The sequence below is a fragment of the Aquarana catesbeiana genome, linkage group LG03 (assembly GCF_042186555.1).
Source record: "Aquarana catesbeiana isolate 2022-GZ linkage group LG03, ASM4218655v1, whole genome shotgun sequence".
In the NCBI taxonomy this organism is placed as follows: domain Eukaryota; kingdom Metazoa; phylum Chordata; class Amphibia; order Anura; family Ranidae; genus Aquarana; species Aquarana catesbeiana.
Window position 1 is genome coordinate 664,778,555 of NC_133326.1, and position 25,348 is coordinate 664,803,902.

A 25,348-nucleotide genomic window follows, 5' to 3' on the forward strand; every position below is an offset into this window, starting at 1 on the left:
AATATTTTTTTCTCAGTTGATTTCCTTTTAAATCAAAAATAATTAGATCTTTTTTTTTTCCACAGCATACAAGGCAACACTCAGTGACATAGAAGACAGTGACAGCTACACCACTTATGTGATGACCATTCAAAGAGTTTTTAAGGAAGGTAACACCTTTTATTTGCATGTGATTAGAATGAAGCTCAATTGAAGTTTCATACTAGTATAATACTGCTGTACCTTATCTTTAAAAATCAGTTTTCACTTGTAAATACCCAAAAATGTTTTTTGTCTTTGTGGAAATGTTCTTTCTGTCATTCCACTCCAGTGCTTTGTGCTGGCATAGCGGAGTAATGGCCACACCCCTTATCATTGGCATCCTTACACAGACTTGTAGTGCTGAGGAAGAGAAGTGGCATGTCTGACCAGGTCTGCTATATTACTGGCCACTGGGCAGTGTGCAGACTCTAGTTTATTTTACACTGCATAGTTATAGATAGAGACACTGCAAAACTACTATAGTAGTCAAGTGGAGGAAAGACTTTAAAAATGGAGGTCACCATGTTTATGTGACTGAATATCTAATTCTGTGGCATGTTGTACTTTTGAGAATAATTTTTCCCGCACGATAATTATGGATAATTTTTATATGATAATATTTGTAAGATACAGGATCAATCAATATGAACACAGACTAAAAATAGGAGATTTATTCACCAGACATGTATTCATACAAAATAGTTATATGTATTGGTTGACAGAAATAAATGGTACATAAAATATAAAGAAAATTAATTGAAACACCCGCTAATGGTAGTGCTATACTTTTTAAATGACACAGAAATTATAAAACTTCCCTGTAGAGTCAATAACCATGTATATATGACGATTAGACAGAATGTCTGTATTTCACGAATTCACAAGTTACTATACTGCAAGTAAGTGATCAATTGTGTGAAATAAAATAGACGCCTGCTATGTCAACAAAAAGAAAAATTACAAAAATTTTAAGGTAAAAAATGAAGCTACAGAAAAATCTACAAGGTGGTTATTGCCTGGAGAGAAATAGTTATCCAACTGTTTATACTCCAATATATTTTTATTGATATTCAGAGTTAAAAAAAAAGGCACAAGATAACCAAAAAAAGAAAAACCACACAAAAACAAATACAACCAACCTGAATGCATACCAATAACTGATAGGTTCATTATAATTCTAAATACTATACAAAACAACTAAATTGCGTAATAATACATCTCCACAAAAACCCTCCAGCATAAAAAAAGGGGGGGGGGGCACACATAGGGATGTCTCCCATGAATATACTAAATAAAGTATAGAATCTTTCTTCTTCAACATTTACTAATTTAAAACAGAATAGAATATATGTGCTTAGGCTTCAATGAACTTAGAAATTAAAAAAATTCTAAGAACTTTGATGAGACTTTAAATGTTATCCAGGTCTGTCACACCCCTTTAAACTTCTTAATAGTATCATTGTTTTTAGCTACCAATTCCTCCATATGCATAATACCATTAAGAGTCTCAATCCACTCTGGAATTGAAGGGGCAGTAGAAGATTTCCAATATCTTGGTATCAATTGTCTAACTGCTGAAAGAAAGAAACAGAGGAGAGATTTTTTTTGGTTTTAGGCAGTGATCAAGGTAAAAAAGAAAAAAAAAGCTAAATCAACAGAATTACAGATTGACTCATCCGCAACAGTATTATATAAACGAATTACTTGATCCCAAAGTTTATAAATAGAAGGACAGGCCCACCAGAGATAAGAAAGATTACCTATAGCAGCATTACAACACCAGCCTAGATCTGATTGTGATGGAAAGATTTGGTTCAGATTAACTGGACTGCGATACTATCTTGATAGCAATTTAAAATTGCGCTCTTGGGTATCACAAGAAATTAAAAATTTATAAGTATTAATAAAAATTTGATCCCAATCTTCCTCTTGTATTGGACGGACGAGTTCCATCACCCATTTAGCCATATATAATGGTAGATCAGGTAAATAGAGAATAGATAGTAACATATATATCTTAGATATAGTATGTGTTGTTGGTTCCAGAGATGTACATAACTGCTCAAAGTCTGAGAGCGGTCGATGGATGGCATATTTCGGAGTCAAAGAATAATAAAAACTCTGTAGTTGCAGATAAAAAAAAAACAAAGGCCTTTCTTCTGATCATGTAGAGTTTGAAAATTTAAAAATGACATAAATGTACCCTCCAGAATCATATGTCTGATCTGGGGCCAGTAAGATTTGTCCCAGCTTAAAATAGAATGTGAATGGACACCAATAGGAAATGAAGGATTATCTATTAAAGGAGTGAGAGGACCTGGAATAGAAGACAAAGGAAATGATTTTAAATAATGATGCCAGCATTCCAAAACCGTATAGGTAAGCCAGGGCCAAGAAGAATGTGATCCTGTATCTTTGATAGGGAGCCAGAGAGCAGTTTTAGGATTTAATGGAGAAGAACCTATTTCTAATTGAATCCATTGTTTGTCATGAAAGTGGGGAAACCAATCCAGAATGCGAGAGAATATTATAGTAATACTCAAAATCTGGCAAAGCTGCTCTTCCACGAACTTTTGACCGACAAAGTGTTTTCCAATTTATTCGAGGTTTAGTGCTTTTTCAAACAAATTGTGAAAAAAAGCTGTTCAATTTTAAAAAAAATTTTTTAGGTAGTTTAATAGGTAAGGTTTGGAATAAATATAGATATTTTGGAAGAATATCCATCTTGATGGAATTAATATGACCAAACCATGATAAAGAAAGCTTTGACCATGATAACAGTTCAGCCTGAGTTCGTAATAAAAGTGGATGAAAATTTAGCTCCTAAACAATAGTAAGGTCTGTTGAAATTTTCACTCCTGTATATTCCACTGCTACTTCTTGCCAATGGAAAGGAAATAATGCTGCTAACGAAGAAACCTCATCTCTGGGTAGTGAAATATTTAATAGATCAGATTTAGTTAGATTTACCTTAAAGTTGCTTAGGCATCCAAAGGAATTCAATTCTTTTAAGATAGATGGAATACTAATCTTTGGTGATGTTATATAAAGTAAGATGTCATCTGCATAAAGTGAGGTTTTATAGTCTATCTCATTAATAGTGATCCTATGTATAGAAGGGTTATTACGTATAGCTATTGCTAAGTGCTCCATTGTGATCACATATTGTAATGGAGATAATGGACAACCCTGACGGGTTCCGTTATTAATCTTGAATAAAGTGGAAAGAGTACCATTTGTTCGAACCTGTGCAGATGGAATTGTATATGATGCCATGATTTTATTAATCAAATTATTGCCCAGATTAATCTGACAAAGTGAATGGAGCAAGAACCTCCAGTTTAGGTGATCAAATGCCTTTTCAGCATCGATTGAAAGCAAGCACACCGGGATATTTTGTTTCTGTGCTAGAGAGATTAATGAGAGAGTCTTACTGGTGTTATCTCGGGTCTCTCTAGACCTCACAAAACCAGTCTGATCTGTATGAATTATTTGAGGCAATATTGGTTGAAGCCTATTAGCAATAAGTTTAGCGTAAAATTTTATATTTTGATTCAGCAATGAGAGAGGAAGATAACCTGCTTGGGTTTGTTTCATCTTTACCTGGTTTCAAAATAATAGAAAAATAATAGAAATAATAGAAATATAAGCCTTCAAGGCTTCCGGGGGAAAAGACTGAGACTCTAAAATAGAATTAAACAAATGCAAAAGAATTGGAAACAAATCTAACGCAAACGTTTTATAGAACTGGCTAGAAAAGCCGTCCGGGCCTGGCACTTTACCAATCTTAGCAGTCTTAATAACAGTTAGTAGTTCCTCAGGAGTAAAAGGAACCTCTAAGGAAGAACTAGTGGCCAAGTGAAGACTTGGAAAAGCTGTGTTTTTCATATATGAAATTTTTTTTTTCCATCTCTATAAAAGAATAGTCAATTTCAGTAACTCTGAAATGTTTGTTAAATATTATATAGGGAGGAATAATAATTGCGAAAAGGATCTATGATAGTTGAGTTAGTATAAACCAACCCTTTACCAGGACCAGATAATTTCAAGACAGATGATGATAGTGTCTTAGGATGAAGAGAATGTGCCAAAAAGGCACCACTCTTGTTACTATATTTGTAGGAAATCCTCAAGGTTTTATCTCTTAAAGAATGTTGATCAAGACAACGCAAGAATTGACTTCTGGTATTGGTAAGTTCAATTCTGACTCTATCACTATTAATATTTTTATTGATTGATTCTAAATAAGAAATCTTCTGTAGTAATGTTAGATGTTCTGCAGTTCTAATTTTTTTTTAATCTTGATCCATGCGATATGAGAATTCCCCTCAAGGCGTATTTTAGAGCCACCCATTTAATTGGTGGTGCAGTATTGTCCAATTCGTGATCTTCCATAAAATGCAAAATTGATTTTTTGATATCAGTTACACATAATGGAACTACTAGTAGATTATCATTAAGTTGCCAGAATCTATTCCTGGCACGAAATTCTGTGAAATTAAGATGACAAAATTTTAGGTTTAATGCTAATTGTCGGAGTAGCATCTAATAAAAATTGTGAAACAAAAATATAATCAAGCCTACTATGAGTTTTATGAACTGAAGAAAAGAAAGTATAGTCCCTATCAGAAGGGTGTAGTATACGCCATGAATCAAATAATGTCATTGAAGATTATTTCTGCTTTCATTTACGAAGAGCCGAATATGAAATATGTTTTTTTCCCGAAGATGAATCCATTCGGGGATCGAAAACCAGATTAAAATCACCCCCAAGAATAATATCACCCTCTGCAAAAGTCTCAAGAATACGTATGTATTTAAGACTCTCAGAGACTTGAGAGGTATTCAGGAAATATACATTAGCTATAGTATATACTTTTATTCCATTTTTAATTTTTAGAAATAAATATCTACCTTGAAAGTCAGATTTAGAATCTAAAACTTGACACTTCACCTTCTTCTGCATAGCGATTGATACTCCTTTGGATTTTGCATATGGATTTGTACTATAAAACCAAGTAGTATAATATTTATTTTCACATGTTGGGATAGCATCCGAAACGGAAATCTGTTTCTTGAAAAAACACTATATCAATTTTTTCATAACTGCAGCATTCGCAGAGTCAGGCCTGATCCCTGCGAATGCTAACAGTTTTTTTGGTAGTATTTGAAGCAGTCCCTGACAGGTGCTCTTTTTTCATGTGAGTCTCACTAGTTGTACCAGTAAATTTAGAGGCCAAAATGTCCAATTGAAGGTACACTAGTGAAAAGGCCTACACGTTTCTGAGCATGACAGATGAGAGTGAAGAGGAAGTCACATATCTATCAGATTCAGGCTCAGAATACAAACCTGTAGACAGCAGCGGCACCCTGACAGATAGCTCTGATGATGGAGTAGTGGTCCTTGCCAAGCTCTCGAAAGGAGCAGAGAGCCAGTACTAGTGCCGTTCATCCTTCTGGTGAACTGGCAAGTACCAACAGCCTAGTACATCCTGGTCATACATCCAGCACTGATGTAACACTTGGTGACGTGGCGAGTCCCAGAAGTGCAGTTCAAGCTGGTGAGGTGGTAAGCACAACTAGTGTCCCACAGCCACCAAGAAGACAAAGACAGGCCCATCTATCCCAAAGTGTCCTTCCTGCTGCTTTTGTCAATCCGAATTGGGAGCCCACCACTTCTGCAGCACCCGTACTTCCCCCATTCACTGGCCCAACCGGAATTCAGGTGGAAACAGTTGATTTTACGTCACTTTATTTTTATTCACTGTTTTTCACAGAAGATCTCTATAGATCTATTGTGGACCAAAGCAATTTGTATGCTGGTCAATTCATCGCCGCTAATCCCCAGTTGACCCTTGCCAGAGATTGGAGACCTATTACTGTCTCCGACTTTAAGACCTTCCTGGGCCTATGAGTTGCGGTCATATTGGTCCACTGACCCAATTCACCATATGCCCTTGTTCTCTGCCTCCAGGACACGATGCGAGCAGATCTTGCAGTTCATGCATTTCAATGACAAAAAACTCTGTCGTCCTCAGGATGATCCTGAATACGATCGGCTCTACAAAATTCGGCCCCTTGTAAACCACTTCAACCAGCAGCTTGCACTCTTATTTACTCCCGATCACGTTGTTTGTGTTGATGAGTCCCTGATTACGTTTTCTGGCCGCTTTTCATTCAAACAGTATCTTCCCAGCATGTTATAGGTATAGGTTATGAATATTTTCTTTCACTTTGACTAATCACTATTAGTTTAAATATGTGGATAAGTAGTGCTTGGGACTTTGCGTGAGGACAATGGGGCCGCCCAATACCCCTCCTCCATCCCGATTCAATGAAAAAACAGGAGAGAACAAATTTGGGACTTTGAATGAGGCACAAGGGGGCAAAACATGTAAATTGGATAAAAATGCGATTTATTCTTGAATTAATACAAAGTTTCATATTTTTACATACATATTTAGGCACGTGGCTCTGTATATGCTGGAACATGGCTCTACAATAATAACTATAATCATCCAAGAAATATAATTTCAACATGGGTTACAAAAGCAAATATAACATGCAATGGGTAGGAACGTTCATACGCTTATGATGGATCATTGTGTATACAAAACGGTGGATCTAAGCTCTACGTCGTTTCGGGGCCTTATAGCCACTCATCAGGAGCAATAACCGTTGTACCATCTATAGATTTAGAGAAATAGCAGTATTAAGTAATGATGAAAAACAAATGGGTAGTAATGGAACAAAACTAAGTGCAATTTTCTCACCAGAAACATGGACTCACAACCCGCATGTGGAGAGGTAGCACGGCCCCACATGCCCAGCCAGCTCATGTGCCAGGGTCCGAAGCTGAGGGGGTGTGATTCGGCGGCGCCGCCCACACAGGTGGCCCCCCAGACTGGGTGAGTGTGGGGAATAGGGATGTATGTGGCCTCGTGAGGAGGAGGGGAGGTATACGATGCACAGCCTATAAAAACAAGTGTGGGGAGTACTGTGTAAAAATCAAGTGAGTGTGTGATGCTATCGAAGATATGAAGTGTGGGGTGGAATGGGGGAAGGGAAAGATAAGGGAAGAAGAAAGGAAGAAGAAGAGAGGGGAAGTGAGAGAATAATCAAGTAAAGGGAACAGAAAGAGATAGTCAAGGGAAAAAAATGTGGAAGGAGAGAAACATAAAGAACAGAGGGTGAGGGAGTGTGGAAAAAGGGGGATAGGAGATTTCTTGGATGATTATAGTTATTATTGTAGAGCCATGTGCCAGCATATACAGAGCCACGTGCCTAAATATGTATGTAAAAATATGAAACTTTGTATTAATTCAAGAATAAATCGCATTTTTATCCAATTTACATGTTTTGCCCCCTTGTGCCTCATTCAAAGTCCCAAATTTGTTCTCTCCTGTTTAATCACTATTAGTTGTTTTGCCTGTGATGTGGGCTGAGGAAGGAGATAATAATTCAGAGAACCCTTTAAAAAAGTCTTTCCCTCCAGGCATTACCTGGAGAACATGTGAATCCAGGGACCCAGCCTTTGCCTCCCAGACTTTGCTTGGAAAGGAGGTCCACTGAGAGGAACGTTTTTAACTCTCGAGCCTGTTGCCTGGGGACACATTATCAGCTTCAAAGTCTAGCACCTGGATATGGCCTGTTTTATACAACACTTTTCAGCAATAAAAATGAAAGAATAATAGTAATGGCTGGAAAAGATGATGAAAAATGTTGTTGTTGTGTTATATCACATTTGTGGTCAGTGGAGACGGTCCCTCTTAAACTGATGGTCTGTGAAGATCCCCCGTACATTGGTGTCCAGTGGGGAAAAGTCCTATTATGATGTTGGTCACTGGGAGAAGACCTTCACATTGGTGATCATTGGAAGAAGGGCCCCTATACAATGGTGGCCAGAGGGAAAAAAGCTCCCTACATTGGTGGTGAGTGCAAAGATGTTCCTTTCATTGCTATTCAGTGGGAAGAAGAGACCCATTACACTGGTCAGTGGAAAGAATGATAATTACAATGGTGGTCAGTGGGAAGAATGTTCCTAACATTGAAGGCCAGTGGAGAGAATGCTCATTACATTGGTCGTTAGTGGGAAGAATGCCTTCTTACAGATAGCTAAAAAGATGATTGTTGTCAGTGGTTACTTATCTGGGAGTCAAAACAACTTCTGGAGGGACCCTGGTTGAGAGAGGCTGCTGTACGGCTTATCCCTCTCTCCCCTGGGCATTGAGCCAATAAGACCTACAAGTAAAGACTGACAGCATGAATGTTTGTCATTTGGTCGCTACCGGTGTGTCATTGAGTACTCTGGAGCAGCTGTAGGCCAGATCATCACTAGCAGGGCTAGGAGGACCCTCTAAAATCAGAGGTACCCTAGGGGGTCTTTGCTATTTTTAGGTTTTATGTACACTTGTATGTATGGCACATACATTTGTATCAGTACTATACCCATGCTTCAAAGATGACCACCTGCAGCTGTTTTCCTAAAATTGTAGCTCCACAAAAAAGTTCAACAGTAGTATTTCCAAAAATGCTTCATGTTTAATGAAAAGAGCACCAAGAATATTCAAGATACTAAGGGGGTTGATTTACTAAAGGCAAATAGGCTGTGCACTTTGCAAAGTGCATTGCACCCTGCATTAGCAGTTGCTCCAGAACTTAGTAAATGAGGGAAGCTCTGCTGACTTCCATCATCCAATCATGTGCAAGCAAAAAATGCTTTTTTTTTTAAAAATTCCTTGCAATGATTGGGTACTCTTTTTTCAAAGTGGACCTTTACCTCATTTACTAAGCTCTTTAGCAACTGCTCTTGCAGAGTGCAACTGCACTTTGCAAAGTGCACAATCTTATTTGCCTTTAGTGAATCCACCCCCAAAAGTTTTTTTTTTTTTTTACTTTCTAGGTGCAGATGAAGTATCTCAAGGTTGGAAGCGTAATTTTCTGAATCACAAAGCTTGTCAACATTTTCTGAAGTTGGAGAAGGGAAGAGATTACTTCCTCTGGGGTAAAAGTGAGGATCTTTGGAGTCTGCCATCTGTGTAAGTCTCAAACAATTCTGAGGTTTTTCAATCTACTATTAGCTTTATGCTAAATACAGCAAGGGGTTGTTTTCCTAAAGGCAAATAGTCTGTGCACTTTGCAAAGTGCAGTTGCACTCTGCAAGTAAAGTTGCCACAGAGCTTAATAAATGTGCAGAAGCTCTGCTGACTTCTATCATCCAATCATGTGCAAGCAAAAATAGTTTTTTTTTCCTTGCACGTGATTGGGCATTCTTTGCAAAGTGAAATTTTACCTCATTTACTAAGTTCTGGAGCAATTGCACTGGTAGAGTGCAACTGCACTTTGCAAAGTGCACATACTAATTGCCTTTAGTAAATCAACCCCATAGAAACAAAGTCCTGCCTGTTCCATTGGACAGCATCTTTGTTCCAACTTCTTGTCCACCAGAGGTAGGTAGCAATTTTTGTCCATTAACCTTTTTTCCAAAGTTTGCTTATAATTGTGGGAAAACAAAATTGAAAAACTATACAAATACATGTATAAAATCAGAGCTTTTTTTCAGCCGGAACGTGGCGGAACACACAAGCCTGTAGAGGACGTTTTCTGTAGTTCTTCTCTACCAGATTCTGTGTGCCAGCCCCGACACCCAGGGCACCTGCCGAACATCTGATGGGTCCCCCCCAGGTCCAGACACTGCAACTGCTAGCAACTTGTAAATTGATGAGGGATTCCTGAGGCAGCTCCTATCCCTGCCTGCTGCTTGTCAGATCTCTGTAGCACAGAGCCAAGTGAAGTGCTCTTGAAGTCCTCCTTGGCTCTGTGCTACACAGATCTAACAGGCGAAGCTGCAGACATGAGAGTGCAGTAGGCTGAGGGAAAAAAATGCCAGCTCTACCTAATAAAATGGAGCTGGCTGAACCGCTCTAATGCAAATGTGAAGCGATGAGAGAGCCGCAAAGGGAAAAAGGGGACAGTTGTGCAGTGAGACACCTGTGGAAAAGCTGTGGATGTCCTACACATTTCAGAGCTGGGGGGGTTGGTAAATTGTTCAAAGTGAAGGGGGGGGGGGCTGGGAGTTTGTGCAGAGTTAAGAGAGCTGTTGGGGGAGCTGGGTGTGCAGAGGTGAAAGATGTGGGGTTGGGGGGGCATTCTAAGGTGAACTGTGGAATGTTGGGGGGGAGAAGGTGAGATGTTGGTGGGGGGAAGATGAGTTGTGAACCTAGGGGGAGAGGGTAACTTGTAGATGGGGGGGGTTAGCTGTGGCTGGCAGGGGAGAGGGTGAGCTGTGGATGGCAGGCAAGAGGGTGATTAAATCACCTCAAAATTAGAAAAAACAAAAAACCATAGGGAGAAGTTATTGGCGCTCACAATGTGGAATCATAGTCATAGTCATAGGATAAAAGTGATGAATGAATAACACGTGGTGTGTTATAAATCCAAAAAATGGAATAATGGAAAAAAAAATACAATAAGAAATGCAAGACATAAAGTCCAATGTGACAATGCCCAACACCAAAATTAAAAAATGCTTCTAGACAGATGTGTCTTCTAGTGGCTTCCCCACGGGTGTTCATAGGTTAGATGGCTACTCACCAAGGGTGTTCAACCCCTTTTTGCAGAAGGTCAAAATGCAATTTTGGAAAACCAGATTGGTTCCTGAGCTTGCACCCTTCCACTCTGATAATCCCTCAGGATAAGGCCAGAATGTGGGAATATACTCCACCAAAGACACAGAAAAGTACTTTATAGTGTAGTAAGTTTTATTGTAGTCTTTAACCACTTGCTGACCAGTCACCATAGTTATATTGCGGCAGGTCGGCTCTATTGCGCGAATCGCCTTAGGTGTACGTCGCTTCATGCAACAGATACAGTGGGTTCGTGCACAGCGCCGAAGCCGATTCGCATGGCTGGTGGACGCAATGTCCGCCGGCCACCTACGATTGCTCCACAGAGAGCCAGAATGGGGATGTCAATGTAAACAAACAGATTGCTGTTCTGTCAGGGGATTACGGAGTGATCGTATGTTCCTAGTGATCAGGAACAGCGATCTCTCTCTGTACTCCTCCTTGATCGCCTCCTTTTGTTAACCCCTTCCCTACCAGTGACATATACAAAGTAATCAGTGCATTTTTATAGCACTGATCACTGTATAAATGTCAATGGTCCCAAAAAAGTGTCAAAAGGGTCCGATCTGTCCGCCTCAATGTCGCAGTCCCGCTAATAAATCGCTGATCACTGCCATTACTATTAAAAAAAAAAAAAAAAATATATATATATATATATATATATATATATATATATATATATATATATATATATATATATATATATAGATAAAAATAAAAGTGTCAGAAATATATTCCCTTTTTTGTAGATGCTATAACTTTTGCGCAAATCAATCAATATACGCTTATTGGGATTTTTTTTACCAAAAATATGTCGAAGAATACATATTGGCCTAAATTGATGAAGAAATTATTTTTTTTTACATTTTTTTTTGGATATTTATTATATTAAAGAGTAAAAAATATTTTTTTTTTTTTTTTCAAAATTGTGGGCCTTTTTTTGTTTATAGCGCAAAAAATAAAAACCGCAGAGGTGATCAAATACCACCAAAAGAAAGCTCTATTTGTGGGAAAATAGGACATAAATTTTGTTTCGGTGCAGCATTGCACGACCACACAATTGTCAGTTAAGGCGACGCAGTGCCGTATGGCAAAAAATGGCCTGGTGAAACCTTCCGGGGCTGAAGTGATTAAAAGCAAGTATATAAAAAACATGTATCCATGCCTAAACCTGGCACTAGGTGTCTACAGCTACAGATGGGGCCTGTCAGTCAGGCGCTGATGTGCAATCCACGCCTCGCTCTCAATGATGGGCCTTAGTGGGTAGTCATATAGGAACCTGGAAGTGACGAATCCCCGCTCTGACGTACGTTTCACCGTACTTGGCGTCCTTAGGAAGTGACAAACCGCCATTTCCGGTTTGCATTTATAATGGAAGAACAGATTCTATTGGTTGGGCTCCTCCAAACAAAATTTGGATAGACAATCTTCCTCAGCCAAAACATGGGAGAAATGAGGGTGCTCTGGCGAGGCTGGGTATCTCACCTTCTGGGACCATTAAGACCAGATGCACACTAATGCCCTGTACACACGGTCAGATTTTCCGATGGAAAATGTCCGATCGGAGCATGTTGTCGGAAATTCCGACTGTGTGTGGGCTCCATCGGACATTTTCCATCGGATTTTCCAACACACAAAGTTGGAGAGCAGGAGATAAAATTTTCCGACAACAAAATCTGTTGTCAGAAATTCCGATCGTGTGTACACAAATCCGACGGACAAAGTGCCGACGGAAAATTTGTGATAGGACCTTGTTGTCGGAAATTCCGACCGTGTGTGGGCTCCATCACACATTTTCTATCGGAATTTCCAACACACAAAGTTTGAGAGCAGGCTATAAAATTTTCCGACAACAAAATCTGTTGTCAGAAATTCCGATCGTGTGTACACAAATCCGACGGACAAAGTGCCACGCATGCTCAGAATAAATAAAGAGATGAAAGCTATTGGCCACTGCCCCGTTTATAGTCCCGACGTACATGTTTTACGTCACCGCGTTTAAAACGATCGGATTTTCCGACAACTTTGTGTGACTGTGTGTATGCAAGACAAGTTTGAGCCAACATCCGTCGGAAAAAATCCTAGGATTTTGTTGTCGGAATGTCCGAACAAAGTCCGACCGTGTGTACGGGGCATAAATCTAATGTGCTTATACATGTCTAGTCACATGACTCTGGCCCTTTATGAAACCAACATCCATCAACAGGTTTACACTCTTTCCCGCAGCCTATCAGCAGACACCAATCCCTCCTCTCTCCTCCACCCTTCCCCTTACCTCTCATAAGCCTGCCACGCAAGCATGGGCATAGGTCTGATGAAGGAGCCATGCATGCTCCGAAATGCGTTACCGCCCACCACCATCACCTGATGTTACACGTGTGCATTCCAGTTTGGTCCCAGAACCCAGGCCACCTCATTGCATCTTCACCTCCTTGCTAATCCTCATCACCGGGGACTATGACAGCTGCAGAACGGCTCTCTCCCCCAGACAGACAAGGATTACAGAGATACGCAGGAGGACTAATCATGATATGCCTATGACCTCTTACTATCTTATAAGTGTTTTAATCCCATTGTGCCTGTAATAAATCTTTTAACCACTGCACTTAGAGGCGCCTTTCTCTTTTCCTTTATGACCCTCAGCCAAAACTTGTCCATCCGCCCATACTGGATACACAATCACGTTCATTTATAATAGAAATCCAAAATGTTAAATATCGTATTTTGTCATTGCAACTTTTTTTATGCACTTGCTTTTAAACATTAAATAAAACTTACTACACTATAAAATCCTTCTGTGTCTCTGGTGGAGTATATTCCTACATTCTAGTTTTACCCTGAGGGATCAGTGGAGTGGAAGGGTGCAAGCTCAGGAACCAATCTGGTTATCCAAAGGTGCATATTTGACCTTCTGTAAAAAGGGGTCAAACATCTTTGGTGCGTTGCCGTCTACTCTATAAACAAACGTGGTGAAGCCACTAGAAGACACATCTGTCTAGAAGCACTTTTATTTTTTGGTGTTGGGCATTGTCACGTTGGACTTTCAATACATTTTTTAGACTATTCCAGCTGAGCTGTGGACATAAGAGAGAGGGTGAGCTGTTGATGGTGTGGGAGAGGGTGAGCTGTGGATGATGGGGAAAAGGGTGAGCTGTGAATGGGGGGGGGGAGGTGAACTGTTAATGACAGGGGAGAGGGTGAGCTATAGATGGAGGGGGAGAGGGGGAGCTTTGAATGGGGGGGAGATTAGCTGCAGATCGGGGCTTAACCACATGTATTATTTGGCTATCTTTCCTGAGGAATGATGGGATTGGGGACTGGATTGGGGGCGGGAGTTGACTGCGGAGGGTGGGTTCCTGCAGCTATTCTCTGAAAAAAGAAACCTGTATAAAATTATGCACAATATGTCCTGGCCCCAACAATTCCTCTGGTGTGTTCAGTTTCTCACCCTCCATCACTTTTTGTACTTGTTCTCTTCCTGCAGATATTCCTATATTATAGGCAAAGACACGTGGTTTGAATGGTTCCCAAACCCAAATGATTGTCAGAATCCTAAATATTCTTATCTCTGTGAAAAAGCCCAGCAACTGGAAGAAGATCTGGACTTTAAGGGATGTATGCTCTGAATGATCTACAATTTCCATAAATGTGGTGTTTAGTGTTAGCTGAACTACTACAGTACATTCAAATAAAATGCAATAATGTCACATAGGTACCTTAGTACCTATCATTATAATAAATAAAAATAATGGAAGAAAAAGTTGTAGCTGCTGTTTGTCTCAAATATAATTTTACCATGACCAAATGTTCCAATACAACTGAAGATTATTACAGTTTTTAACCAGAGACATGCTCCCCACCGACAACTGTCCCAAGAATTAAAATTCTCTCAATTAAAAAAAAAGAAAAAAGAAAGAAAGAAAGAAGAAACTGTCCCCCATGTTTAATTATTCATGTAGCTTCCTCCTCTAGTTAGGCTGCTAGGTTAAATTTAGTTCTTAGCTTCATTGTAGTGAATGATGCAGCGATTGATTGTATTTGTCTGTTCAGGGTTTCCTGACCTGAAAGTTTGATTCCTTCCACCTGCCTCTGAAAGATGTTTCCAGAGTATAGGGCAGGGAGAGTCAAATGATCAGTCATAATAATTATCATGCCCCTGCCAATCCCTAGAAGGAGGTGTCCAGAAGGTAGCTGGGGAGGTAATACATGTTTGGGAAGTCTTCCTAGAGTGTTTTGGTTCTCCAGGTAGGGTTCCAGGTCTCTTGGGGCCGCTGCCCCTGGAGGCAGCTCTACTGAGACAAGAAATTGCAGTTGGGCCTCAGTAGCTGCTGGGCTGAGGAGGGCACTGTACTAAAGTCCTGATCTTGTAATCTCCTTCACTGAGAAACTACCTGTGGATGCTAGGTGGTAGACAGCTCCTGGGACACTGTGAGTAAAGTAAATAATGAGAATATATATAATTGACATTTTCTTCTTTCTTTCTTTTATTTTTAGTTGAGAGAATTTTAATACGTTTTTTGTAGTCTGTTAAACAGTTGTTGGTGGGGAGCATGTAAACTGATTTGTATAAACCCAACAATCTATAAACCTCAACACATTCTGCAGACCTCTGCAAAGATTATCAGACCCACTTGCCAGAGGAGTTTATATTCATATTAATGTTCTGGCTAAGAAGTTAGGATATGTTGGGTAAGTAAAGGGCTGCCCTAGAGCAACCGTGTGTAACACTTCTCCTTTAGGAGCCACATTGGGTTCTCTGTTCTCCTCAACTCCAAGAACAACTTCAGCCCTTCTGATACACCTGGTTAAATGAAAGTTACTTCAAGAACTTATAAGAGCACGAGTATAGATAAAGATATATATAACTCTCTCTCTCTCTCTCTCTCTATATATATATATATATATATATATATATATATATAGAGAGAGAGAGAGAGAGAGAGAGAGAGAGAGAGAGAGAGAGAGAGAGAGAGAGAGAGAGAGAGAGAGAGAGAGAGAGAGAGAGAGAGAGATGGCTGTGAATTAGCACCAGGAAGAAGACACAATTTAGTGGTAAATTAACTCAATGTATTGGTACGGGTTATGCCGCGTACACACGAGCGGTCTTTACGGCAGACTTGGTCGACGGACTTTCCGGCGGACTTTCCGAATGAACGGACTTGCCTACACACGATCAACCAAAGTTTGACGGATTCGTACGTGATGACATACGACCGGACTAAAACGAGGAAGTTGATAGCCAGTAGCCAATAGCTGCCCTAGCGTTGGTTTTTGTCCTTCGGACTAGCATACAGACGTGAAACATGTATATGCATTAATATTGATATATTTATATTTACATCCTATAATTTTTTTCTTTTTGTGCGGTATGCGCCTTAGTCTTTTTTGATGAGGGTTTTTTCACCATTACTCTTTTTCACGTTTTTATCTTTATTTATTTTTTTTAATTTTTTTTTTTTTTTGTGTAGCATTAGTTTTCTTTGAGAATCCTTTTCACCATTATTTTGTTTTGGTTTGATTTCACAATCCCTTTTTTTATTATTTTTTCACAATTTTAGCGCCACATCTTTTTTACATTGCATTTGAGTTTTTGGTGCTGGCTGCTTTATTTATTACTAATATTCACTTTAAAAACTTTTTAAATAATTTTTCTTCTAGCGCAGCGTTAACCTTCTGGTTTTCTAACAAAAGTATTAACATATATGTCCAGATTAAATTTGTGAAAAATTAATGAAAAATAAAGCAAATTGAAAAAGTATTATGTGCACATAATGCTGCTTCAAAACACCCCGTGCCGACAGGTGTCAGACCATTCCCCATTTTCAACAGACCTATGTGGAAACTCAACCTCTTCTGGCTGGCGCTTATACCGGATCCTGATCCAATATCAGGGCTACTTATGCGGTTTTTCAGACATAATATAGATTCCACAACTATAGATATGGTATGGGAAACGGCAAACGCATATTTACGAGGACAGTTTATCCAAGTGATATCTAGGATCAAAACCTCAACCAAAAAATGGAAGCAGTATTGGAAGAAGCTCATAGTTCGGAGGTAAATTATATAGCTAACCCTACTGATGACATGAAAAGGTCATGGTTGGCAGCCCAATCCATGCTTAGGGACCTATCCCTACAGTTGGCAGAAAATAAAAGATTTTATTTAACAACAAAGTCACTTTGATGAAGGGGAAAATACAGGTCATATGTTAGCAATGCTGGCCAAATCACAGCAGCCGTCTTCTCTCATAGGGGCATGACATACAGGGTGTGCCATGCTACACCACTAAATCCATCATAGATGTATTTAAGCTATTTTTTCCTTGTCAAAAGAAGTTTATTAAGTATACAATATTAAAAAGATACATAAAGTAAGTTTACAAGGATCTATAAAGTAAGCTCATTGTTTTACAGAAGGGTTTATATAGGTAAATATCATGAAATTTCAATTATTAAACATTGGGTTCACGTAAACCTAAATTAAAGATATATATCATTTCCTTAGTTACTTTTGTAGGTATTTAAATGATTTATACCTACTATACATATTGTTTACAGGTAGAGTGTATATAGGTCAAATACATTCTGATAATGAGCTTTAATCGTAAGGTGGAGAAAAGGAAAGAGAAAGAAGAAAAAGGGTAGAAAGGTAGAGGTATGGTCCACAAGGTTGTCCCGCTCGTCAGTTTATTATTCTTTTTAGTTCTCTTTGAAGCCTTAGAATGGGTGTCTCTGTAAGTCATTTAATCTGTTACCATGGCAATAGGACAGAGTCATTGAAATTTGACAGGAACTGTTGTTTTATCCAAGGATGCCAAAGTTTTTCAAATTTTGGAATTTGATTTTGATCGATGGCTACAATCTTAGCATGGGACATTGTATTATTCATTCGGTGAATTGTTTCTGCTAGTACCAATGTAGGAGATTTCCATGCCTTGGCCACTGTTTGTTTTGCAGCCGTTATTAGTTGGATCATAAGTTTGAATTGAGAGAGTGTTAACCATTCCGGTTTTAGATTAAGTAAAGTTATATATGGATCTGGATGTATTATTTTTTTAAATATTTTAGATGCAATCACGAAGACTTCCTTCCAGAAGGTTTGGATTACTGGGCACGTCCACCATATGTGTAAATGTGTGCGTATTTCTGGGCATCCTCGAAAACAAAGAGCTGAGGTATTAGGTGAATATTTTGCCACTCTAGCAGGTACAAGGTATCAGTGAGTTAGGACTTTATAATTTGTCTCCAGTGCTAAGATGTTGGGTGAAGATGACTTAGATGTGAGCCATATGTTAGACCAGTCCGTGTCTTCTAAAGTTCGTCCCAGGTCCTCCTCCCACCTCTGAACGTAAGAGGGTCTATTAAGATTTACTACTCCATATAATTGATTATAAAGTGATGAAATTGTACCTTTAGCAAATGGATCTTTTGTACAGATTGATTCAAAAATGGATAATTGGGATAATGGTGTATCCCCCTTTAGGAATGGTGTATAGAAATTTTTGATTTGGAGATATCTAAATATCTCAGAGTTTGGTAGATCATATTTTTCTCTAAGCGATGGGAATGAAAGGAATGATTTAGATGCTATGAAGTCATTTAGTGTCTGAATGCCTGATGTTGTCCAAGCTTTAAACGAATTTGGGTAGATCCATGCCGGATAAAAGGCCGGATTTCTGATAAAAGAAAGGAGAGGATTGTGTGGAGATTGTAACTGATATTTGGTTTTTAGTTTATCCCAGAGAGATAAGAAGTGTTTAGTTATGGGATTATGAATTTTAAAACGGTCTTTAGGATCAAGCCATAACAAGTTTGATATTAATAGAGGGTCATTTTCTGAAGCCTCTATAAATACCCATAATGGAATTTCCTGTTTTGCATGGTATTTGGACAGACTGGCCAAATGTGCTGCTCTGTAGTAGTTAGTAAAATTAGGGTATCCCAGGCCTCCTTTATTTTTGGGAAGATGTAGTGTGTGTGTAGGTATACGTGGTTTAGAAGAGCCCCATATAAACGAAGTTGCTCTTTTTTGTACTATTCTCAAAAAATAGGAAGGAATTGGAATAGGGAGGACTCTGAATAGATAAAGCAATTTGGGTAGAATAGTCATTTTGATTGCATTAATCTTCCCTATCCAGGATAAAGGAAGTTGCGACCATTGTTTTATTAGATTTGTGATCTGTCTTAATACAGGAGGATAATTGGTTGAGAATAAGTCAGAATGAGATGCTGTTAAATGAATTCCAAGATATGGGATTGATTTTTCTGCCCATGTGAATGGGAGTGCAGCCCTAGCCGGGATCAATTCCATGTTTGTGAGTGAAATATTAAGCACTAGGCATTTCTTAGGATTAATCATAAGGCCGGATAGGGCTGCAAATCCATCAAGAGCTGGTATTAAGTTAGGACCAGAGACCTGTGGTGATGATAGAAAAAGTAATATATCATCTGCAAATATACATAGTTTGTGTGTAATACCTCCTACTTCAATGCCAGTTATAGTTTGGTTTGTTCTGATGTATTGGGCCATGGGTTCGAGTATAAGGGCAAATAATAAGGGAGATAATGGGCAACCCTGTCGGGTACCTCTTTCGATATTAAAGGCTTCAGATTTGTATCCAGCATATTTTATATAGGCTTTGGGTTTATTATATAATGCTTTGATCCATGTTAAAAAGTGGGGTCCAAAACCCCATTTTTGTAATGAATATTGCATATATTGCCAGGATACTGTGTCAAATGCCCTCTTAATATCGAGAGATAGAAAACATAAAGGGATTTTCCGTTTTTTAGCAATATGTGCCAATAACACTGCCCTGCGTACATTATCGCCTGCCTGTCTATTTGGCATGAAGCCTACTTGATCTCTATATATTAATTTTCCTATAATGCTATTGAGGCGTTTTGCTATTATTTTTGCTAATAAGTTAATATCAAGGTTTAACAGAGAGATAGGCCGATAATTCACACAGGAAGTATCATCAGAAAGGGGTTTTGGGATCATACAAACAATTGCCATTAGTGTTTCTTGCCGAAAAAAATGTCCTTCTAGAAGTTTGTTAAAAGTTTCAGTGAGAATGGGAGAGAGTATTTCTGAGAATGTTTTATAGTATAAAGCTGAGTAGCCGTCTGGGCCTGGTCTTTTGTTAAGTTTTAGGTCTTTTATGGCGTTAGCAACTTCATCTATAGTTATATGCTCATCCAAACTGCTTTTTTGATTCTGAGATAACTCAGGTAAGGTTATTTTTGAGAAGAAGGATTCAGCCTCTGTAGGATTAAATTCATTGTTTGTCTTGTATAAAGTTGCGAGATGTGAGTGAAATTTATGGACTATTTTAACTGGATTACAAGTATAAACATTTTTTGATAATTTCAAAAGTATTGGTTTGAAAGATTTGTTAGTTGAATTTAATGCCCGAGCCAAATATGTACCTGGTTTGTTTGTATTCATGTAGAAATTGTGTTTGGAGCGTTTGAGGGATTTATCAACTGACTCAGTGAGAAATAGATCGTATTCCAATCTAGATTTTTCCAGATGAGATTTTGTACTCTGAGATGGATTATCTTGGAATGATATGTAGGCTGCATTAAAATTGAGTTCTAGTTTTTTTGCTAGATTTTTGCGTTCCCGTTTAAATAGTGCCATTTGTCTTTGTATTGTACCACGCAAGACAGGCTTATGAGCTTCCCACAGTGTTATTGGGGAAATGTCTGTTGTATTATTAATTGATATGTATTCCTTTAAAGCTTGTTCAATGGCCATCTGATGTAGTGGGTGTTTGAGCATTATGTCCGGTAAGTACCACGTTGGGTCATGCGCTTTTGGTATGGCTGAGGCTATAGTAGTGTATACTGCATTATGGTCAGACCACGGAATCGGAATTATATCTGATGCAATAATTTCTGGTATCATTCCTATTGTTAGAAAAATATGATCTATTCTGGTGAAGGTTTGATGAGGGTGCGAGAAATAAGTGAATTTCTTTTTCATTGGGTTACTTTCTCTCCACGAATCTACCAGATTGTATTTGGAAAGAAGTTGAGTAAAAGGTAATCTAGAGGTTATTTTGGATGGTGTAAAAGGTGATTTATCTAGAAATGGGAGGAGGACCTGGTTCGAATCCCCGCACATTATCACTGTTCCTATTTTGTGTGTATTAATCACTTGTAATATATGTGAGAGGAATGGTGTAGGTTGTTTGTTAGGAGCGTAGTAGGAAATCACCGGGATTGCTGTATCCATTATATAACCCATGAGAATCAGGTATCTACCTTCTGGGTCTTTAATTTCTGATGATAAGGTGAATGGTGTGGATCGGTGAAATCCAATTAGAGTACCCCTTTGTTTGGTACAGGCAGAAGCCGTGTAAATTTGTTGATAAAAAGGAGAAATATATTTTGGAGTAGAATCTTTGGTGAAGTGTGTTTCTTGGAGGCATACTATGTGAGCCTTCTTGTTATGGAAAGTACGGAAGGCTTTGGTCCTTTTTTGAGGGACATTTATTCCCTGAACATTCAGGGAAAGTATATTCAGTGGTGCCATGGCAACAGATCAAATAGTTTTGACTTACTTTTTGTTATGCAGAGCTGACTGCGCAGATCAACCTGTGTGGACTGAAGAGATGAAAAGATAGAAAAGAAACCAGTGAATTCTGGAGTAAAGAGTAAACAAAAAACATATGAGATTAGATGATACATTGTATAAATTATTTTTTGTAAGTAATCACAATTTACCCGTGAAAGAGAATAAATATCTCTCTCAGGGGAATAAGTGCCTTCGTCACACTCCCACATAATATGGTTGGGAGAATGAGGAGGGCTAATGGGGGTACACGGATCTTCCGCTTACAGGAGAGAAGTGCTATGTCAAAAGACATCAAAATGATGATTCATTAATTGGAGTGCAGAATTTAGTTTTTGTCGAAATTATTTATTCCAGGGTGGTTGTATATGGTTAGTCTTGCCCTAGGCTAAATAATTCAGTTAGAAAGGTACTGTTAATAACTTTGGTATTGATGAAGATAGTTTGAATTATTTTGGGATTTTAACCCTTTTAGAGTAAACAATTACATATTTTATTCATATGTAACTGTTTAGATATGTTAACTCATAAAATTGAGGTTGTATTGCTTCAGATTAGAATAAACAAAAACATAGTTCTAGGAACTAGTTAGGTAATCATATATTTGTTTTAAGAAAAGAAAGAAAAAGCTTCCATTACTTCTGGATTATTGAACATATTTGTCCTAAAAAGTAATAAATCTATTGTTATTACCTGAAAATATATAACTCAACAAGAAATTCCTTATTTCACATATATTCTAAGGCTATATGAATCAGAAGTAATAAGAAATATCACTGGAATGTAACATGATCCCACACAGTGTGTGACTATCAGAATGCAGTTACATTCAGTTATAAATACAGGTTTTTTATAGGGAACCATCTCTTAATATAATAAATGAAGAGATATCAGGAATTAGGATGTCAGTCCATTGAATCTTCTTGGTCCATGGATGATGTGTCATAACAGCCTCTTTTGTGAGAATGATGATTCCCATTTTGTTCTGAAATTTTCTGGGTGCTGCCTGAAGGTGAAGATGATGCCATTCTTCTGCGTGTGGGAGAGTTGCTGCTTGTGGGTTCTGTCAGATTTAATTTTAAAAGGGTTTGTTGTAGTTCATCTGCTGATCTGCTTCTGTAATTTGTACCTTGGTAGTTAAATCTGACTGAAAAGGGGAAGCCCCATTGATACATAATGTTGTGGCGTTGCAGTTCCATTAGTTGGGGTTTCATGGATCGTCTTTTAGTAATAGTAAGTTGGGATAGGTCAGCAAAAAATTGATAATTGTGTCCTTGAAAATGAAGTTCCTTTTTTTCTCTTGCAGCAATTAGTATTTGTTCTTTCGTTCTGTAATAATGAAATTTTGTGATTATATCACGTGGGGGTCCATCTTTCTTTTTGGCTGTGAGGGCTCTGTGTACTCTGTCCAGTTCTAAACGTTCAATAGGAATATCTGGCTTTAGTTCTTGTAATAGAGCAGTAATAGTAGATTGCAGGTCTGTCACAGTTTCAGGTATTCCCCTTATGCGCAAGTTTGAACGTCTGGCTCTATTTTCGTAATCTTCGAGCTTAGTTTGAAGTATTAAATTCTCTTCTTTTAATTGTTCCAATTCTGTTATATTTTCTTGAGTTGTAATTTCAATTTCATCCATTTTTATTTCTAAGGCTGCGGTGCGGTTTCCCAGCTCTCTTATTTCTTTGGTTAGGCTGTTTGTTATTTGGTCTGAGGTTTGTTTTAAAGCCTTATGAAGCATCTTTTCAAATTGTAATAATATTACTGGGGATGCTGAGGAGGCTTGTGGAGAAGTTTGTGAGAGGATTTGTTCTGTATCTGACTCAAATGGAGAGTCTTGCTGTGACATTTTCTGTCTGTGAGAGCACCCTGATGCTGTATCTTGTGAGGTGACTGGAGCTGCTTCAGCTGCAGTGAGTGCCTGTGAGCTCTTTGTGAGGTGATTTTTATTTCTGCCACGGCTTCCTCCCAGTACCATATTTCCTGCCCAAACTTTCACAGTTTGTTCCCTGGGGCAAAAAGGTTCAAATGGATACCTTTTGAGCCTGCAGGTTCTGCTTTGTGTTCTCTTCTCTCCTCAGCGGTGCGGAGCTCTAACAATGCGTGTCTGCTCCGCTAGGCTCCGCCCATCTCCCCTCTTAAGCTATTTTTTCAAGATGTTTACTCTTCAAAGGTTCAACCCTCCCAGGAAGATATTTGCTCTTTTTTAGACAAATATCCCATTCCATGTCTGTCTTATTCAGATTCGGCTTACTCAGTGCCCCTTTGACAGAGGAGGAACTGTTGGAAGCCTTAGCTAATGCTCAAAATAGCAAAGCTCCTGGGGCGGATGGACTTCCTGCAGAAGTGTATAAACATTATGCATCACAACTCATCCCAATCCTCCTAAAAGTTTACAATCAGGCTTTTATAACAGGATCTCTCCCTACATCTATGAATGAGGCCATCATTGTAGTACTGTTAAAGCCTGACAAAGATGCTTTATCACCGGATTCGTATAGGCATATCTCCCTACTTACATTTACATTTGATGTCAAACTGTTGGACAGGGTTCTGGCTAATAGGTTGGCCAAATGTATTTAGCAGATCATTCACAGAGATCAATCCGGCTTTATACCAACAAGATCTACATCTCAAAACCTACGTAGATTATTTCTGAATCTACAAGTTCCCACTGACAATCCAGGTAACAGGGCCATCTTTTCTTTGGACGCCGCTAAAGTGTTCGATAAGGTAGAATGGCCCTATTTATGGGAAGTATTGTCTAGATTTGGCGTAGGTACACCTTTTTTAATATGGGTCCAATTATTATATAGCTCTCCATCAGCGAGAATGCGTATTAATGAAGAATTGTCAGACCCTTTCAGGCTGCATAGAGGCAGAAACCCCGTTGTTCCCAAAGCTGCATAGAGGCACACGACAGGGGTGCCCACTATCACCCCTGTTGTTTGCCCTCGCCTTGGAACCCTTAGCCATACATATCAGGGCTGCACAGAATATTACGGGATTCAAACGTGGACCTCAACAGGATGTGATATCTTTATATGCAGACGATACATTGATCTACTTAGGAGACACAGACAGTTCACTGGAAAATGTTATGAATCTGATAGCTGACTTTGGAAAGCTGTCAGGTTTTAGCATTAATTGGAACAAATCAGTACTCATGCCCTTAGACCCCTTGACAAAACCCTTACCTGACTGTGCTAAGGAAATAGTTGTAGTTGAGGAATTTTGATACCTAGGTATACAAGTGATGTCTGACCCTAATAAATATCTCGAACTGAATCTGACCCCTTTGCTTAAAAAATTTAGACTGAAATGTTTGGCATGGAAAAAATTACCCCTTATTTCACAACTCCCCGATATAGATATCACATAAATGGTTCACTCAAATAGACACTCAGTTTAGAGACTTAATATGGGGTAATAAGCCTGCACTTATTAGTCTGAACTCCTTACAGTTACCTAAAGATCAGGGTGGAATGGCGGTGCCACATGCCAGATACTATTTTATAGCCTCCCAGATACAACAATTGAGCAATTGGGGTGGAATAGATTCTTCAGATCCTATTAGGTCTCTGCTTGTTCCAAATGAATCTAACCTTTCTACTCTAACCTACCTGGATGCAGGTCTTACACATATACCAAGTAGGGATGAGCTTCGTGTTCGAGTCGAACCCATGTTCGACTCGAACATCGGCTGTTCGCCCGTTCGCCGAATTGCGAACGATATGGGCCGTTCGCGCTAAATTCGTGTGGCGCGTCACGGCCCATAATTCACTGCGGCATCGCAGTGCATTGCTGGCTGATGATTGGCCAAGCATGCACTATGACCCGCATGCTTGGCCAATCACCGCGCCGTCAGTAGAGAGAGCTGTAATTGGCCAAAGCCAGGGTGGCTTTGGCCAATTATGGCTCAGGGGATTTAGTACACACCCCACACTATATAAGGCCGCCTGCATGGCGGCCCTGTGTAGTGTGTGTTCCGGTGTGCTGAGAGATAGAGAGAGAGAGAGACAGTGTCATTTGATTTGAGTTAGATAGATTTGGCAGAACAGTCAGTCAGTTAGCTGCACTTACAGTGTATTGTGTATATATATGCATCCCAGGTGTTGCATAT

The 25,348-nt window shown here is 39.0% G+C and overlaps 1 protein-coding gene across 2 annotated transcripts in view; it reads left to right on the top strand.

Annotated features, from left to right (window-relative positions):
• Nucleotides 1-14,406, top strand: part of LOC141133436 (A.superbus venom factor 1-like) — a 224,820-nt gene extending 210,414 nt beyond the window's left edge. The window contains exons 38-41 of one of the 2 annotated variants that reach the window (XM_073622823.1): nucleotides 66-149; nucleotides 4,750-4,830; nucleotides 8,924-9,059; nucleotides 14,131-14,406. In XM_073622823.1, coding sequence (XP_073478924.1) covers nucleotides 66-149; nucleotides 4,750-4,830; nucleotides 8,924-9,059; nucleotides 14,131-14,272 — 443 coding nt within the window. In that variant the 3' untranslated portion in view covers nucleotides 14,273-14,406. The remainder of the gene's footprint in view (nucleotides 1-65; nucleotides 150-4,749; nucleotides 4,831-8,923; nucleotides 9,060-14,130) is intronic. The other variant, XM_073622824.1, reaches the window with a different exon arrangement.
• The last annotated feature ends 10,942 nt before the right edge of the window (nucleotides 14,407-25,348 follow it).